The 20,642-nt window shown below is 36.2% G+C and overlaps 1 protein-coding gene across 4 annotated transcripts in view; it reads right to left on the reverse strand.

Annotated features, from left to right (window-relative positions):
- TRAPPC8 (trafficking protein particle complex subunit 8) overlaps positions 1–20,642 on the reverse strand; it is an 82,769-nt gene that overhangs the window by 6,818 nt on the left and 55,309 nt on the right. For all 4 annotated transcript variants that reach the window (XM_045164041.1, XM_045164040.1, XM_045164039.1 and 1 more), the window contains 8 exons: positions 15,623–16,065; positions 13,957–14,104; positions 12,795–12,891; positions 10,691–10,759; positions 10,542–10,600; positions 9,162–9,335; positions 5,802–5,903; positions 1,709–1,854 (listed from right to left, as the gene is read on the reverse strand). In XM_045164041.1, the coding sequence (XP_045019976.1) occupies positions 1,709–1,854; positions 5,802–5,903; positions 9,162–9,335; positions 10,542–10,600; positions 10,691–10,759; positions 12,795–12,891; positions 13,957–14,104; positions 15,623–16,065 (1,238 nt within the window). The remainder of the gene's footprint in view (positions 1–1,708; positions 1,855–5,801; positions 5,904–9,161; positions 9,336–10,541; positions 10,601–10,690; positions 10,760–12,794; positions 12,892–13,956; positions 14,105–15,622; positions 16,066–20,642) is intronic.

A 20,642-nucleotide genomic window follows, 5' to 3' on the forward strand; every position in this document is an offset into this window, starting at 1 on the left:
TGGGTATTAGTTTTATGGAAAAGAATCACTGTGGCCACACATTTTCAGTTTTGAGAACTTTTCTATGTGTTATACTTCCCTGGTGGCTCAGATGGTAAAGCGTCTGCCTAAAATGTGGGAGACCTGGATTCAATCCCTGGATGGGGAAGATCCCCTGGAGAAGGAAATGGCAACTCACTTCAGTATTCTTGCCTGGAAAATCCCATGGATGGAGCCTGATGGGCTACAGTCCATGGGGTCACAAAGAGTCGGACACAACTGAGCAACTTCACTTTTTTATGTGTTATATTTCACAATAAAAAGGTTTAAAAATGGTTGGCACCATTCAAGTTACGTTTTAGATACTTCTGCTGCTCCTAAGCCTCTGTGAAGGTCTTCATTTTGCCCAGCACTCTGTTCTCAGCCGGCTTCTCATTCCTCTCAGTAGTTATCCTCAAATTTCACTTTTAAAAATTCTCTACCCTTTCTCATTTCCTAGAGTACTTTGAGTACTTAACCTTGCTCCTACAAACTCTCTAAAAGGGAGGCATATGCAAACTTGTTAAAATTTCTCCCTACTTTCATCTTTCTGTCCAAAGCTAATCCTGCCACTTTTCAGCGTTACCTTTTCATCTATTAAGGGTTTTGTCGCCTTTCTTGCGTCCCATCACTTCCTTCAAGACCATAAATACAATCCGTTATCTTCTAAGTAAGTAAACAGTAATACTGAAGGGTATTCCCTGATCCCTGTTCACAGCCAGGCTTCCTGAAGGGCTGGTGGTCTACACCAGTATCCTTACTTCCTTCCCACCTCTCTCTCTCCTCAAAACCTACTGTGTCATGCTTCCACCCCCCATACAGTTAAAGAGTCTTCTCAAAATCATCAACAATTTCTTTATCATTAGAACTAATGAAACTACTTTTTGCAGCCACTTTCCTCTCCTTGAACTGCTCTCACTCCACCTCTGTGATCCCACTTTCTACTCACTGGTCTTGTCTTCCTAATTCTTTGACTGCTACTTCTCAACCAGTCTTCTTGATGGACTCCTTTTTCCTTAGCTCATCTCTCCAATACCACTGTTCTATGGGTCACCTTTCTCTTTTGTTCTATCCCACCTCTTCCCTACCCCTACCCATGGTGACTTCACCAAAACTTACACCTTCAATTCTAATTTACAGACTGGCTCTAACAGACTTCACTCCATCTTGTTTTATATCTGCAAACCAGCTCCTTTTTGAAGTATCACCTGACTTAGGACCTTTTATTTTAGAACCTCAAATTTATGTAATCAAGCTATTTGTCAAAATTATAAATACATCACCCCCCAAGAGTTTAACACTTGGTAAACCTTAAGCCAATGATGCTGTCTAAATGCAAACTGATGAATCTATACCATAGTCATGTCTAAGGTTTATTCTGTATCTAAAACAAAAACAAAATGATTTACTATTTTTCCTTCTTTTTGACTTAATGATAAATATGTTCATCAAAAGAAAACTTCTGACAACTAATTGGCTGAGGAAATATCCATCTATTAATTACAGTAGCAACATATAATAACCATAGTAACAGGTAAATTACTTAATGGCAATTTCTGTAGACTCAATATTAGTCTAGATTTCTTCTTCAATATTTGTGTTAATGCTATTAATAAATGTGTGGATGTGTGTGCATGCACATACAGGTGTGTATATTGCAGAAAAATTTTAACAAAAATACATCTCAAACCTTTTTTGATGAAAGGGATGATTAAATGATTCTGGATAGTGAAGACTTGTTTTAATAAGATTAGAAAGCTGTTCTGCTGATGGTCTTGAGGAAACTGTAGTGTTTTCTGGCCTAAAAAATTTTAATAGTTCCATTTCTGGTGGCTCCTGAGAAAAGAAAAAATATGACAATGAAAACACTGCCTTCTTAAAGTAAGGTGTAACAGATACAAACAAAAGAAGCTAAAACCAGTGGAAATAAAGTAAAGCATGTACAATACTTTTTCTGCTGTAAAAACTAACAAACTAACAGTAGGAATCATGTGCAATACAACCTAGGATAAAAAACTAGGATCTGTAATCATTTATTCATTGTCTGTTATGTGCTAGTGTTAACTTGATATCCAACAACCTCACATAATAGTTCTATGATCCTGGGTAAGGTATTTAATACTTCAAGACCTAATTTCCTCATATGTAAAAATGGGTTCACAATAATAATAATTTCAAAAGTTGCTGTGTTTCTCATCTAATAAAACTGCTTAGTACTTAGGCTATAAACATTCAATTGTATATATCATCTGCTTCGAGAATTTTTAAAAATATTCTCCTTATTAATTTATGGCTGCACTGGCCTTCCTTGCTGTGGGTGTGCTTTCTCTAACTGCAGTGAGTGGGGGCTACCCTCTCTAGAGTTGCAGTGCACAGGCTCCTCACTGGACGGGTTCTCTCGCTGTGGAGCACAGGCTCTAGGTGCATGGGCTTCACTAGCTGTGGCTACCAGCCTAGCTGTCCCCAGGCATGTGGTATCTTCCCAGACCGAGGATCAAACACATATCCTCTGCATTGATAGGCAGACTCCCAACCACTGGACCACCATGGAAGTCCTCTTCCTTGATTAATTTTTTTCTCCATTTTCCTTTACCATCAGAAATTTTTGATTTTTTAATTTCCTGGTAGCCTAGTTGGAATCTGATCTACACCTAGGACTGGCAAACCACATCCCATGGGCCAAAGCCAGATTGCTTCTGGTTTTTGTAAAGAGAGTTTTATGGAAACAGAGCCACATCCATTTGTTTACATACTGGCTATGGCTGCTTTGGGACTCTAAACAACAGAGATGAGTAATTCTGACAAAAACCTTCTGGCCAGCAAAGTCAGAAATGTTTATTATCCAGCTTTCCTCAGAAAAAGTTTGCTGACCCTTGATTTATACAGCTGCCAAAGCAACATTCAAATTTGTTTTTAACTTATGAGTGAGAGGAAAGTGACTGTAGAGGTTTACTCTGGAGGAGGAAAAACTTGTGCCTGGAAGCCAGGAGGAGCCGAACATCTGATGTTCCCCTTCTTAATCTGGCTCCTGCTTATACTGGAGTGTTCTTCAATTTTTGAAAACTCACTCTTCTGCATTTTTGTTAAACTTTAATAAAAAGTTCAAAAAATATCCTATTGTTTAACATAGTATAATCATCTAAGATAAACAAGCTGTTATTTTAGACTTCTAAACTATACTGAATCTCTACATACCACCTACCAGGAGGCAAACACATGAACAGCAGCCATAAAAGGATACCAAATACCTGAAGCTAATTTACTGAGGGAATACTGACAAAAGCATCCCTCTCTCTCAGCTTAAAAGCAGCAACAATTTTCACAGTGAGTGCTGGACAATTTGTACAGTAGTTTTTTCCAATAAGGGTGAGAGTTATACTCCAAGACAGCGAGTTCCATCACAAGAGAGGCAAGATATAAAATACTCCCTGTTTTATAAGTAAGCTAAAGTTTATCAAGTTATGCAAGTAAATTGCACTACGTCATCAATCTTAAAAGTCTCTGAGCTCCATATATATTATCCTCAATATAATGAACATGCCACATCTCCCAACTCAGCTAATCACGTAAAATATTTCAAAGGTGAAATACAGAGAAATAAAAAGGATATGCTCTAGACAGTATTTTTGTAAAATGGGAATATAACATATGAGTAAATTTTATAGAGAACACTTTGTTTCATTTTATAAGTGAAAATCTTGCCTTGAGATGTTCCAAATTATCAAAATATGACAATTTATAAATGAGATTTTTAATTAATCAAATCAGTTTGAGGAAAAAAACTTTCTTAAAGTACGAAACAGATTTGGGGTTAAACATATCTTCATTAAACCTAACAGAAAATTACCATTAGTCATCACTAAAGTAAAAATCAATTCAAATTATATTATTACCAATGGAATGTAAAGCTAGTATACCTAACTTTGATGAGAAATCACATTTACATAGTCCCAAATTATCTCCCCACAATTACTTCTTCTTATAAATAAAAAGAAAAAATAGTAATACTGTGGAGAAACATGGCAGGTAATATCTTAATCAAATGATCCATCACCTCTAATGGCACGAATTAATATCACGTGCCTTTTTATTTTTTTTTAAGATTTTTTGACATGGATCATTTTTAAAGTCTCTATTGAATTTGTTACAATATTGATCTTGTTTTACGCTTTGGTTTTTTGGCCCTGAGGTGTGAGGGATCTTAGCTCCCCAACCAGGGATCGAACCAACCCCTTGCATTGAAAGGCAAAGTCTTAACTGCTGGACCATCAGGGGAGACTCTCATGTGCCTTCTGATGTAATACACTGACAGGGATATAACATCACTTAGGAAGTATTTCAGTTAAAAATTTCAGTTAAAAATGTGTGACTTTAATTTGATCATAAGAAATATTCAAAGTATTATTCTACATTAAAATAACTGGCCAAGGCTCTTCAAAAATGTCTACATGATAACTGAAAAATAAAGGTTCAGAAAATGTTCCAGATTAAAAGAGACTGAAGAGACAAGTGAACACAACGTGCGATCCTGGACTGAATTCTGAATGGGAAAAAGCAAACCAAGTCTTATAACTAAGACAGTTGATGACATCTGAATTTAGACTGTATATATGAGTACTGCATCAATGTTAAACTTCCTGAATTAATAATGGTTTCTGTGATTACGGAGAAGATTGTCTTTGTCTTCAGGAATACTCAGTCTAAGTATTTAGGGGCAGATAGGCAGATGTCTGTTAACTTACTTTGAATCACAGGACTAATATGCTTAAATTTTATTTATATATATGATGAGAACTTTTGATAAGATTAAACAGTATTTTAGGAGAAATGAGAAAACAAACAGAACTATCAGCTGCTGTGCAATTCCAGAGGCCCTCCTTTACACTATATGACCAGCCCCATTAAGTTTAGCAATGGTGTGTGCCTGCTGAACAATAAGCAAGGTAAGATAGAGGATATGGTTCCTTCCTCTCACAGAAGTCAATTCTTTTTATAACTATGAGCTCTAGATTCAATAAAGAGTATATCTTAGGAAACTCCAAGATCACAAATGCATCTTAATGCTCTTATTAAGGGCTGCGGCTGCTAAGTCGCTTCAGTTGTGTCTGACTCTGTGTGATCCCATAGACAGCGGCCTACCAGGCTCCCCCGTCCCTGGGATTCTCTAGGCAAGAACACTGGAATGGGTTGCCATTTCCTTCTCCAACGCATGAAAGTGAAAAGTGAAAGTGACCCCATAGACGGCAGCCTTCCAGGCTCCTCCGCCCATGGGAATTTCCAGGCAAGAGTACTGGAGTGGGGTGCCAATGCCTTCTCCGTATTAAGGGCTGCTGCTGCTAAGTCACTTCAGTTGTATCTGACTTTGTGTGACCCCATAGACGGCAGCCCACCAGGCTCTCCGTCCCTGGGATTCTCCAGACAAGAACACTGGAGTGGGTTGCCATTTCCTTCTCCAATGCATGAAAGTGAAAAGTGAAAGTGAAGTCACTCAGTCGTGTCCGACTCCTAGTGACCCCATGGACTGCAGCCTACCAGGCCCCTCCGTCCATAGGATTTTCCAGGCAAGAGTACTGGAGTGGGTTGCCATTGCCTTCTCCGGTATTAAGCGCTAGCAAACTTCAAAATCAATTTGTTCACTTTTAATTTTAATCAGCTTTCTGCCACCAACCCCCAACTCAAATCTCAGTATAAAAGCTTGCACAAATCAGACACCTTCAAAAACACAAACCAACCAAACAAAACTCCCCCACAAGTTCACAGGAGGCCCCAAAGCACGTCATTACCTGTTTCTGAGGATATGAAAAAGCTTCTTTTCCTATAGTGCGAAGAACAACATGGTGCTGACCTTCCAAAATAAGCTGCTTACTGTCTTCCACTACGTAAGCCTAAGAAGAACAAAACACAAAAACGTTACCCCTGCTTGGCAGTAACCTCAAAAGTAACCAAGGCAAAATCTGCTGGAAAGTTGAGGTATTACAGCTAATATCTATCAAATACCAATACTCATGACTGTGTCAGCATTTCTAACTTTTATTCATTCCTTCAATCAATAAAGTATCTGTCAAAATCTGCTCTGCCTCAGTATAAAACAGTTGGCCTGGATATTGGAGAAACAAATCTTGAAACCTTTCCCAATTTTCTCTAGAGTGCTTAAGAAGCTAGCCCAAAAAGAACAGTGATATACCATAACACAAGCTTTTTTCTTTACTGGATTGACAATATACAGGCAAACGGCTTTTTTTTATACTTGTGCTTCTAAGACATACCAGAGTTATCACACAGTAGAGCAAAATCAGTGAGTATAACTGTAAATCTTATAAGTGGAAATGCCAGGTCCTTGGAGATCTTAAATTTAAGTATGTAAGCTTAAAAAAAAAAAGGCTTTTTTTCTTCTTATACAATGGCCTAATTTAATCTATATTAAAACTTATTCCAGCATGTAATTCTTCTTCTTGAACTTCTTCTATCCTGGAGAAAATAAAATCTCTAAATGGCTCTGATACACGTAACATCACATTATGCAAATACAGATAGTTAAATTCCTTTTTTTTTGACAAGCCCAATGTTTTTTAACTATTAGACTCAACAGATTCAAAATTACTTAGTCAAATGCTATAAACATTCCAAAAATGTTTATTTTCAATTTCTATACTTAACACGTGTGGCAATTTGCCATCCATTGATCACACTTGGAGAAGTGCTGCACTAAGGCCCAGGCAGGCCCAAGGCCTGCTTAGCATCTGTCCACGCACAACTGAGAAATGCAGGAGTTAAATAAATACTTGATGAAGTGACCTTTAATCGAGAGGATGACAGCTGATCAAGTCCTGACACAGGACACACATCTCTTTCAGCGGTCTTGTGGGATCAAAAAAAAAAATCATGCATAACCCTATAATGCAGTCTCTCCTGCACAAAGTCTTCGTTTTTCAAACCAAACCTTTATTTTTGGTTAAGAACAATTAGAAGCTGTATTACACCCCCTTGGGCTTTCCCTGGTGGCTCAAATGGTAAAGAATCTGCCTGCCATGCAGGAGACCTGGGTTCAATCCCTGGGTTGGGAAGATCGCCTGGAGAAGGACATGGCAACCCACTCCAGTATTCTTGCCTGGAAAATCCCATGGGCAGAGGATCCTGGGGGGCTACAGTCCATGGGGTTGCACAGTTGGACACGACTGAGTAACACTTTCACACTTTCAATCATACCCCCTTACAACTAATTTTTTTTTAAACAAAAATGTTGTCTAAGTTCTTAGTTTTCTTTTGAATCGCACTTTATTAGAGTGCTATGTTTCCTAAGCATCCACGCCACAACTTAAATGAATTGTCAATTTTCTTTCAGTCAAGGGGACACTTTGTGCATTATCCAGAGCCCTCACTAAGGAAAATCTACTAGTCACTTTCTCAAATGAGCTCAATCATAAACTTATCACAGATACTAGCCACTACCAGACAATATCCCATCCTTTAATCTATTCAAACTTCCATTTCCTAACTGTGGAGCATCACAGTCTTGGGTAGTTTTCTTCTTCTTCATGTGATCAGCAATAATAGTAGCTGATTTTCATTCAGGGTGATTTTTAAAATAATAACTCACCCCCCAACCAAGGTTACTGTGGGCTCAACAATAAGTACAGGACACAGCATACATTACTCAAGATCCTGTCTCGGATATATTACAATTGTTACACTGCAGGCGTTTGTGGAGTGACAGCTACAAATGCATAAGGTCTATTATACATTTAATGGATGGTTGGTTTACATAAAGGGGCAATGCTATTGAGGCTAAAAATAGAATTTTCTTGACTCAAAGCTTCAAGGACATTTGATTTCAAGGTAACAATGTGTAATTTATCCTTTTAGCATTAAGCATCTTTACCCTCTATAATCAACAAAAGTCAATTTGCTTAAGTACTTTTATTGGAACTCATGTAAAGCCAGCTTGGTTTCAGGAAAGTTTATTTAAAAATGTACAGCTTGGTAAAAAGAACACGCTAGAACATCTGAATTAATTTAAAATGCACGTTCTGATCATCTACCATGAACATGTCCCAGTGTAAGGCCTCTGTACTGGACAATACAAAATAAAACCTCTTCACATAGTTCAGGTGAATATCCCTAGGCAAGATCCTAAATTTCAGTTTAGAATCATTTCTAAAGACACATACTTAAGATACAAAAGTGTATACTGTGAAAAATAAATCTCTGTATTATAGTTCAAGTTAACTTTGTGTGCGTGCTAAGTCACTTCAGTCATGTCCGACTCTTTGCAACCCTATGGACTGTAGCCCACCAGGCTTCTCTGTCCGTAAGGATTCTCTAGGCAAGAACACTGGAATGGGTTGCCATGCCCTCCTCCAGGGGAACTTCCCAACCCCGGGATGGAACCCTCAGTTAGGGGAGACCAATGCCTAAATTACCTCATTCTAGTTTGCCATGAGTATGTGTAGATGGCATTTGAATCTGTTTGGGTTTTTTTTTTTTTTTATTAAAATGGTATTTTCAAACAATCCGGAAAATTTCAGAGATCAACAATTAGGTAATTATAAAGAATTTTTTTGTTAATTAGAGTGAGATAATCATATGGCAGGGTTATATTCAACAAGGAAGTCCTCATTTGCTAGAAAAGCAGTTTACAAAATGCTTTTACAGATGAAATATTATGTCATTAAAAATATATAGTACAAAATAAAAAATAAAGGAAGGTAAAAATAAAGTAAAGGAGCTAATGGAATACAGGTGGAAAATGAACAGCAGCAAATTAGTGGCTGCTGGAGCCCGAGTAATGGATATCTAGAGGTATGTGGTATTATTTTTCCTTTTACAGAGTTTGAAAATGCCCACAATAAAGAGTTTAATAATAGCACTTTACTTTCATGGAGCTTATCATGTTTTACAATATTCTCAGTACCTCTTGTAAGTAATAAGTAACAGAACAAAGTCATTTAATTTGAATGAATTTTTTTTTTCCTTTAGGCAAAAAAAAAAAAGTCATCTGGAATTGTTAACAAAAAGTTATAAAACAGCTTTCAAACTCAAACGGAAAATTTAGCAGAAAAAATATACACAGTAGCTTACATTTACTGTTCAGCTTAAGAATCAAGTATAAATAAGGCTTGCTGAAATAATTTAACAACACATACCTTCCACAACACCACAATATTCAAATCCACCTCATTGCACTTCTGGATTAATCTCATAACATCCTCTACTGACTGTTTTTCTGTATGCACCGAAGACTGGGCTTGTGGTTTCTTCAATTCAGAGGATAAACTCCTATAGAAGAAGTCTGCACATGGGCTTGCTGAACTTACTATCTGTTAAAAGGAAATCACTTGTCTATATGTGTTTTCAATTAGATATACCCTGCCAAAATTTGTATTTCTACAACTTACACATTTCTTATCAATTTGGTTGAATATAAGAAGGCCACCCTAATGCTTGAACACCTGAAATATTTGGTACCAATTACCCTGAATCTTAAATCTATACTGCCATGACATTAACTTGGACCTTCCAAGTATCCAGGGAAGACAAATGGGTATTAAAAGAAAATAGGAAGTTAACTGTTGAGAATCTGAAGAACATATACATAAATATGTATGTATAACTGAATCACTTTGCTGTACACTTGAAACTAATAAAATATTGTAAACAATTCTTCAGTTTTAAAAAAAGTAGATTGTTAAAAAGAAAAATTTTTAATTATTTTTTCCTATTTAAAAATTTGTTTTACTATTAAAAATAACAAGTATTTCCCAATCAAATACTTGGAAGACTAGGTGATACCCCATGAAACACAGCTCAAATGAAGTTATTTTTATTAACTTGGCTTTCACACTTGAAGGGACAGAATAAGGCAGATTTTTAAACAGACTCAGAACTACAGAATTTGCCCTAGTTAATAGAATACTGTGTTTCACTGTAGAATCTCGACACTTAATTTCCTGTATTATAAATTCTGTTAAGTAGATGTTAAGCTTCCAAGTTAATTATTAAATATTAATAAATATGTAAGATTTTCCCCCTCAGATATGAACTTTTTTCTGGTAAACCACTGTTCACATAGTTCGCTCATTACAAAAATTACAAAAAATTTTCAGTTATCTCATTACCAAAAAAAAAAAAAAATTACAAACAGCTTATTATTTGGGTCTCAGAACCATTTGATATTCCCAAATCCAGGGGATCATCATCTGTATGTTCCACTGTGATCACTTTTCCAAATAGGTAGGTTCTTTCCTATAATCCTGTTCCTCTTTTTAATGCCAAGAGCTAAATTTATCTCCTGAGTATCTTACAATCTAAAAGACAGCTAATTTTAAATTACTAATTAAAATGGCATACTACACATAGCATTTTTATTTGATTTGGGACATGACAACAGTTGCAAAACTCAACAAAGCTGACATGTTCATCCACCAAAGAGTTTAGATTACTCGAGTAACAGTTTTGTCAAAACAGTCAAGGTACTCCAGAACTATAACTTTAAATATCAAATGCTATTAGGTTTACTTGCATACCTGTTCATTTCCAAAGATGATATCTGCAAAGGTGTATTTTTCTGAGGCCTCCATAACAACTAAAAAATGGAGGAGAACAAACTAATCATATCATTGGCACGAAATAGAAAATGACCATTTAAGAAAGTGTGACACTAAAATGAATTTACCTTCTTCTTCCTTACATTGTGTTGCCTTGAAACAAAACTTTCCCTTCTCCCTACTGGCAAGTTTGGCGTCTAGGAAAAGAAAAGAGTAAATTTCAAAGATCTTTCTCCGTTTGTAACATGGTAAAGCCTAGTTCATTACTCAGACTTCTATAGCCAAACTGGAAAACATTTCATCATTAGAAATAATGTTTAATGGCATCTGGTCCTATCACTTCATGGCAAACGGAGAAACAACGGAAACAGTGACAGACTTTATTTTCTTGGGCTCCAAAATCACTGCAAATGGTGACTGCAGCCATGAAATTAAAACACACTTGCTCCTTGGAATAAAACCTATGACCAACCGTTAGACAGCATATTAAAAAGCAGAGACATTACTTTGCCAACAAAGGTCTGAATAGTCAAAGCTATGGTTTTTCCAGTAGTCATGTATGGATGTGAGAGCTGGACTATAAAGAAAGCGGAGTGCCGAAGAACAGATGCTTTTGAACTGTGGTGCTAGAGAAGACTCCTAAGAATCCCTTGGACTGCAAGGAGATCCAATCAGTCAAACCTAAAGGAAATCAGTCCTGAATATTCACTGGAAGGACTGATGCTGCAACTGAAACTCCAATACTTTGGCTACCTGATGCGAAGAACTGACTCACTGGAAAAGACCCTGATGCTGGTCAAGATTGAAGGCAAGAGGAGAAAAGGACAAGAGAGAATGAGATGGTTGGATGGCATCACCTACTCGATGGACAAGAGTTTGAGCAAGCTCCGGGAGCTGTTGTCGGACAGGGAAGCCTGGCATGCTGCAGTCCATGGGGTTGCAGAGAGTCAGACATGACTGAGCAACTGAACTGACTGAAAAACATCTTTTCTTTTCTCTCAGTGAAGCAAATCTCATTCAATTCTTTAAAAGGGTAAGATTAAATTTTCCTGAAATTCATGTTCATATAGATAAACAGAAATTTTGAAAACTTAGAATTTGGGAGCCAGGGAGCACACAACCTCACCACTGTATCATTTCATTTCCTATCAGTATTTTTTCATGTGGATAATTTATATCAATATTATTATATGCACACAGTTTGCTATGATGCATTTTCCCACTATATTACAGACACATTTTAAAAGCTTATATATTTTAATGACAACATGAGTTGTAGCTTAATTCACATTAAAGATACATTCAATTTTTCCCTATTAAACATAACCCTGAAATAAACTGCTCTCAATATATGGATCTTCTTCTATTTTTGAATTAATTCCTTTGTATAAATTCCAAAAATAAGGATTACTGTGAAGCTAGGTAAGGGTTTAAAACATTTTTTTAATCTTTTAAAATACATGTACAATTCTTTCTAGAAAGAGTATTATTTTGCCAGCTTCAATCTATTCTGACAAGCACTAAGCACTCTCATATTACTGGCAAGATGATAAAATGATAGAAATATTTTGGAAAACAATTAGGCAATACATATCACAAGTGTGCATGTTCTTTTAAGTGTTATATGGGTTTGGAAATACACAGAAAAGCCAATCAACATACAAGTATGATTACACACAGAAAAACAGCTTACCAACGGTAAAGGAAACAAAGAGAAACTAGTCTATATGCTTCTGTACTATTTGAAATTTTGACTGTGACCATATATTCAAGCACGAATTTTACAATTGAATTTTTATTTATTTATTTTTTTGTAGATCATTTTTAAAAGTCACTATTGAATTTGTTACAGTACTGCTTCAGTTTTATGTTTTAGCTTTTTAGCCACAAGACATGTGGGATCTTAGCTCCCCAATCAGGGATCGAACCCGCACTCACTGCATTGGAAGGTGAAGTCTTAACCACTAGACCACCAGGGAAGTCCCACAACTGAATTTTTTTAAAAAAGAATATACAAATAGAAAAGATGTGGAATAAAAAGATGGGAAATCATCAATTAAGATGTGTAGTTTCATTAAAAATCATGCAATGTAATGAATGCACAATTTAATGCTTAAAAAACTTAATTATAAGAAAGGCACCAATAATCTTACTATATTCTGGTACTGTTCTGAAGAAAAGTAAACTAATAAAGATATCAGAATTTATTCTGAAGAGGGAAAAAGTACAAACCTTTGTTTTCAGAGAGATTTACAGACTTCTGTAACTTCCAGTGTTTACTACTACTTGATACTTGTACTATATGGAATTCCTTCACACCTGCTTCACTCTATCAAAAAGAAGTAAGAGAGTCATTCAGGATTTAGAGGCACTAACTTAGTATATTCTACTGAGAAGGACACTGCTATCAAACTCACTATCAGCTAACATAAGATGCAATTTTTATTCTGAAATAAATTAACACTATGTATTTCAGGAATGGCAATTATTTAAATTCCTCCACAAACATTCTTAAAACAGGTAAGTCATCACCTATCCAAGAAACAGATTTAATTACACTTCTGGTGGCAAATTTTTAAATACTGAAAGGCATTCAGTTATTAGAATCTATCATAGTGAGTTATTTATCAAAAGTTATTTGTCAATTTTTAATCAAAACCCTAGCACTTTCATTTTATTTTTTCTCATCTTTCTATCATATTCTTATTAAGGCAAAAAAGCAACAAAGAACAGAACCCCAAAATTCAATCAACTCGAAATGACCTTACAAATTTATGGAGTTGAAAGAAAAAGGACATTACAGAATTAATAACAATTCAAACCGGTATCTAAACTGAATCAATCTGAAGCTAAGATTCTATTTTATTAAGATCACATTCCCTTCCTTCAAGAATTTTCATTTTGATATTTAGAGTACATAAACATGAATGGTAAATAAAATGTTTGAAATGCTTTATATAAAGGAAATGGTACTGTTGGAAATGTGTAAGTGAGGGGTTATCAAGTTACTACTGAATGTGAAATCCTAATAGAACTTTGTAAGTTTAATCACATCAAAGGACATTCTCAATGGTGAGACTAGAAAGCATTTTTTTTTTTTTTTTTTTTAGAAAGCATTTTATAAGATCTCTTTTGGGTTGAATTACTGGTATGTATGGCCAGTATATACCATATACTGGCCATATATAGTCGTATATACCATACGACTATGCAGCATATTAATACCACTAGATCCTTTTATTTGAAGCACTAAAGGATAAAGCCACAAAAGCAAATTGAGAAGCAGGATATTTTTATATTCTATTCAAAATGAACACTCCATAAATTCCTAGCTTATGCTGTCTTGTGAAGGAAAAAAATTTTAAAAACAAAGTTTATTTTTAAACCAACTTACAGTATTGGTATTTTCCACATCCACAAAGACTAGCATATTGCCTCCTCTGCCCTCCTCATCTTCAAGAGAATTACTTCTGCAGACAGTGGCTCGCACATTCAAAGATCGGCTGGTACAAATGACTGCAGTATGTCTTAATATTCTGTGACTAAAGAAGTTAAAATTATAAATTTAATCTAAGAATCTCTCCCAGCATTATGATTCTCTAATTTCAAATAAAGTTTTTAAAACCTGTTCACTCTCAGGACCATTTATACTATTAAAAAAACAAAGACAATAATGTAAGAGTATCTAGTTAGCCTAACTTTAGTTCAATTCTTTACTCCCAGTTTGTAAGAAAACTTATTAGTCTCCCTTTTTCCCTGCTCAAACTCATCCAGAGCACAGACCTGAAAATCATCATCATATAGTTACGTCTTGATTATGACTTCTGATAATAGTTCCAAAGTTACTGGATGCCTACCAAGTACTGATAAATTACACACTTTCACCTGGCATTCAAGGCTCTCCACAAGAGAACTTTACAATTCAATCTTCATTCCCATTTTACACATTTTACACTGTAGCCAAACTAACTACATTCAGTTTGTATCTCCTAACTTGTCAATATTTATCCATATATCCAGCTACTTCCTGGAATACCCACTACTCTTTTGCCTATACCCTTTGACATTCAAATTCTGAAACCTTTACTTTCTTTGGAAGCGCATTTCACCACTACTACATTCTACAAAGCCTTAATGAATTGCTTTGGCCAGAGGACTCATCTTCTTAAGGGGAATTAACATTTACTGAGGACCTACAACATACTTTTCCTTACAAGTATTGTATCTTTTTGTTCTCATAGTAAGCCTTTTATGATATTTTAAATAGTCACACAAATTTTAAAAAGTAGCACAATTATTCCAAGTTAATTCTGTAAAAATGGCAATGGGATTAGCATGAAATACTCTGTCGTGCAAATATACAAGCTACAGCTCCTTGTGTTTTGATTTCTTCAGCGATATCCATAACATCACCCAAATTACTTTCTCTGCAAACACATAAATATGGGGAGGCAGAGGAGGGCACTAGAGAAAAGGAAGTTAAAATAATTTTCTTTAAAAAGGATGAGTGTAGGCAACCTGTCTTCATATACTAATGACACTCTTAATTCATGGTACCTGTGAATTTCATTATTATGTGGTAACTCTGACCATAGTACTTAGCTGTATCAAAAAGCCATGAAGTTTACAGAAAGAAGCATGAAAAAGATTAATGTAGCTTAATTTTTTTCCACTTTTGGCTACTCAGATTAGGGACAACCTCAGATAAAAACTTCATGCATAATTTGGATAAGGGTAATTTCTTAGTAAACAATGACATATGTTAACAAGTAATAAAATGTTTATTTGAATGGGTATATACTTTCCTGGTGGCTCAGATGATAAAGAATCTGCCTGCAGTGTAAGAGACCCAGGTTAGATCCCTGGGTCAGGAAGATCCCCTGGAGAAGGGAATGGCTACCCACTCCAGGATTCACGCCTCTAGAATTCCATGGACAAAGGAGCCTGGCAGGCTACATATAGTCCATGAGGTCGCAAAGAGTCAGTAACACTTTCACTTTTTTTCATATATACATATCCTTAATGCAGAGGTTAAATCTAAAAAATTTTGTAATACTCACCGTATTTTAGGCTGCTTTTTAACACTTTCATAGTAAAACAAAAAGTTAATTTCATGGACACCTTCTTCATCTGGCCCACGTAACCACATTGGTAGCTGAACTGAAGCTCCAGGTAGAAGAACAGTGTCAGGAAGGGGAACAGAAATCACCTCTGGCTGACTTCCTATGCCGATGCCAAAGTCCACAGAAGAAGCTGAGGATACGAGTGCTGTACACACAGTGGTAGAATCTGTCACAACAGTCTTGTAAGCACTACAGTTCTCGGAAGCCGAGGGACTCAGCGGTGTTAGAACAGCTGTGTTACCACCAAAGGTAAAGAACTCTGGACGTTTAGAAACAACCTTCAATGCAGTAAGAGGACATTTGCTGACATTGACAAATTCTACATAGGCTTTTCGGATTTCTCCACAGAGGAGCCCTGTAGGAAAATGTATAAAGAACACCTGCATTGGAGGGAAAAAATATTATTATATTGTCTGTTAAAAATTCTGAACCTCTACTGAATAACACTTTAAATTGCTGTTATTTCTTTACTACAGGGTTACAAATATTTTATTCATTCTCTTTGATATCTCCCTGTGTATACGGTTATTAAGAACTCCATGAGTTATTAGACAGAGACCAATGTTACTCAGTAGCAGATTTCAGAGTTACATATTAAAGGTACAATGTCAACAACTAGAGGGCCACCGGCAAAATTTTCACAACTGTGTAGATTATGGTTAAGACAAGCTATTAAGTCATTTAACATGATTACATGAACAGTTATCAGCTGAAGAGCCCTTAACACTCTCAACTTAAAAAGTAGCTCATCTATTTATTTATACATCATTAAAATGAAGCGATGCACAATAGGTCTGAAAAGAGGAGAACATACAGAAGCATGATTCCATATCCATAATTTTTAAACCTGGTATCTCTGAATATCCTCAGGGTTCCCATAACCCAATGTGTGAGGGAAACCTGATCTCACTAACAGAGATTCTTTATAGACTAAGTGGGAATTTAGTGCGATATTCATGTGGTTCATTCAAGCTATGTTAATGTGCTTGATAACTGGTGCTGCCACAAACCCAACAGGGGTCACAAAATGTGAAAGATAAAAACACATATGTATACGCGTGATTTCTAAAAATTAAAAAAAAAAACTTTCAACACATGCCTGGCCTCAGGATTTCAGATAGGGACTGTCGACCTTTACTAAAGAGCTAGAAATATGTACTAACAAAATCATCCAGTAAGTCATTTGCATTTAAAAGATCCACAAGCATAAATGTCAGAAGTACTCTGACAGAATCACAGAAAGGAGGAATAAGAGGGTAAGAGTATGAGTAGTAAAGGTACAGCTGGCTGTCCCAAAGGAGTTATCAAAGTCCAGTGGAAATATCTGTGTCTTTCAATCTAAATTTGAATAAGACTTCATTCTGGCCAAATTCTTAAGGAATCAGATAAAATCAGGGGAAATGAGAAGCTTCAGAAATGGACACGAGAAAATAAGGGATTAATGCAGAAATCCAAAACACAGGTTAAAAAGTTAGGAAAAAACAAACTAAGCATTACGCTATACTGAAAACAGAGATAATGTACTCATTGCTGCTGCTGCTGCTAAGTCACTTCAGTCGTGTCCGACTCTGTGCGACCCCACAGATGGCAGCCCACCAGGCTCCCCCGTCCCTGGGATTCTCCAGGCAAGAACACTGGAGTGGGCCACCATTTCCTTCTCCAGTGCATGAAAGTGAAAAGTGAAAGTGAAGTCACTCAGTCGTGTCCGACTCTTAGCGACCCCATGGACTGCAGCCTACCAGGCTCCTCCGTCCGTGGGATTTTCCAGGCAAGAGTACTGGAGTGGGGTGCCACTGCCTTCTCCTAATGTACTCATTAGCCAGTACCAAATAAGCTTAATCAAATAAGCTAAAATTTGTGAAGGAATATAAATTTTGAGTTGTTACATCAAAAACAACCGCATGAGTAACCAGTGAAATAAGACTACTGTAAAGATGCACTAGAACACATAGACACCCAGATAGCATGGGTAAGGCAACAGCACTGGCAGAACGGGAAGGGTGGTGGGCCAGGACCCGTGACAAACCATATGTAGGATACTGTGCATATATCTTCAGAATAAGGTTTTACTAAATATACTATGTTGACTCTAAGGAGAACCAGTATATCTAGCCTTTACTTCAAATGAATTTCTGCTAAAAGTCCTCATAAAAAGTTGATGTTTTAGACAGCTTCAAACTTTAATGGAAAATAAGACCAAGAACCAGGACTTTCGCTTCTACGAATTAATCCTCAAGATGTGTGACAGGCATATAAAGTAAAAATGATACATGTAAGGCTAGTCATTGTGATTTCATCTGTAACATCAAGTGATCTGACATGATAGTCAAGTCTGCTTGAATAAATGTCATATACACAACATACTGCCTACAGTGAGAACCTGAAGGGCCTGCTCTTCTATTTTTCTATGTAAAACTTTTTTCTAATGAAATGTAAAAAAAATTAGTAAGGGAAGAAAAAGTTTTGCAATGACACCGTTTTTTTCTCCAACAGAACTTAAAAACAAAATATTTCTAATCAGTAGATACAGCTCACAGCTGTATGCTTTCAGCATGCTACACACGTGACAGTTAACACATGACACTTTAATTTTCATCTTTTCTCAGCTTCAGTAATTTTCATGCTCACTCTGTTTTGATTAAGAGACTATTTCATCAGATGTTGTAGATTACTTCCTTCACTACTCCCTTAAACACTTCAAACTCTACAAAATATTTCTGACATATGATATTAGGAATGGGAATATTCTATGAATTTTTTTACTAATATTAAGGTATATTTAATAGTAAGGTACTATTACTCATCCAAATATAACAGACGTTCTCTTAACTAAAAATCTTAAATGATGAAAACCGCCAGATGAAAGATAAAGTATGTGCAAGTATTCATTAATCAGAAATGAGCACTGACATCAGTCTGTAAGTCTACTTGCCCTACACAACTCTTTATTTATTATTATTATTAGTGTTTCCTGCATTGACAGGCGGATTCTTTACCACCAAGCCACCAGCGAATCCCCCATACAGCTCTTTAAACGCAACATAATTATTGTTGCTGTTTAGTCACTAAGTTATGTCTTCTGAGACCCCATGGACTACAGTCTGTCAGGCTCCTCTGTCCATGGGATTCTCCAGGCAAGAATACTGGAGTGGCCTGCCATTTCGTTCTCCAGGGGATCTTCCGAACCCAGGGATCGAACCCATGTTCTCATACTTGGGTGGTGGACTCTTTATCACTGAGTCACCTGGGAAGTCTGCAACATAACTAAGCAAGTGTAAAATCTGGGCAGAAAATATGCAGCTCAACAATACCTTTTGCTCAACACATACAGATATCACCATTTTCATGAGCATGTTACCTATCCCACCACTATAAGTATAGGATTAGTACCCATAAAATCATCCAATGAGAAAAAGGAAGTAATATCCAATTAAAGGGCATCATATGGACTTAAAGAAGAAAAAAAATCACATGGACAAAAAAAATGAAGACTAATCAACCTTATCAGTTATCAAAGAAACGTCATTTTTCACCAGCCTGATTTACAAAAGTTAAAAAATAAAATAAAATAAAATAAAAACATGATAGTATCCAGTATGGCACTGACATGAGGCAATGTCACTCTCATTCTGAAGGAAAAGTGTCAATTCCGAGAGGCTTGCTAAAGGTAATTCTGTGGTACATTACACAATTGATCCAACAATTTCATTTCTAAAAGTCTATAGCCTAAACTAGAGCATGGACAAAATATATACATAATGTTTACTGCAGAACTGTCAGTAATGATGAAAAGCCAGACCCATACCCATCGATACACAAATGACTAAAATACAGTATAATATATCTAAATAAAGGCATACCTTATGTAGCTGTGAAAGAATTCTTACTGAATGAAAACAAAAACCAGGTTTTGTTGAGAAAGGCAAAAATCAAGTCACAGAATAAAATGTGCAGTATGATTACTAAAAATATATACAAATATACAAGGAAAGGTCTGAAAAGAGAAACATCAGTTTGGTATCACTGGCTGAAGGTGAAAGCTTCTAACCCCCCTTCCAGGGCAATCTGAGGATGCAGGAGGAAGAACCTCCTTCCAGGGTTCACACTTATGCTCCATGGCCGTGCCAGTGGCCTGCCTCTCAGGTAGACAGCTGATTCAAGGTGGGCCACAGTTCTCTCCTAGACACTTGATATATCTTGTAATGAAGTGGCACAAAGACCAGAAGTTGTAAGACTAATAAAGTTGTATCAAAATAGGAGTTTGGGATGGACATGTACACATGGCTGTGTTTAAAATGGATAACCAACAAGGTCCTACTATACAGCACGTGGAACTCTGCTCAACGTTATGTAGTAGGCTGTGGGAGGGGAATTTGGAAGAGAATGAATACGTGTATATGTATGGCTGAGTCCCTTTACTGACCACCTGAAACTATCAAATATTGTTAACTGGCTATACTCCAATATAAAATAAAAAGTTATTTAGAAAGTAATGCCTTCTAAAGGTTTTAAAAATTTCCCACAGCTGCTGAGTCCTTATTCTTTCTTGAGCTTACTGTTCTATGACGGTTTATAGTTTCCATGAGGTTATTCCAAAATCCTTTGAACTAAATAATACGTGGGGGAGGTTGGAGGGGGGTGGTGGCGGGTTTAATACTACCTAGCATCAATTTCTATCTTTTGCAGCTAAAAGACTGCATGAAGGCATGACAGTGTGGGACACAAAGAAAATGAAATGAATATTGCTTTTATTCATACACCTATCTATATTGCTTAAACATTTTATAAAAATTAACTGTTATTTTTATATCTTACCCAGAAAGAGCCACTGATTTTAATAACAATCAAAGTGCTCTTTTAGAAGCTTTTTCCCAACTTCTATTAATATTTTGAGGATTATATCTTATAATCTGGATGTGACTTAATGCCAATTTTCATGATTATCTTGTCTTTGTGA

This window comes from Bubalus bubalis, chromosome 22 (genome assembly GCF_019923935.1).
Source record: "Bubalus bubalis isolate 160015118507 breed Murrah chromosome 22, NDDB_SH_1, whole genome shotgun sequence".
NCBI classification, from domain to species: Eukaryota; Metazoa; Chordata; class Mammalia; order Artiodactyla; family Bovidae; genus Bubalus; species Bubalus bubalis.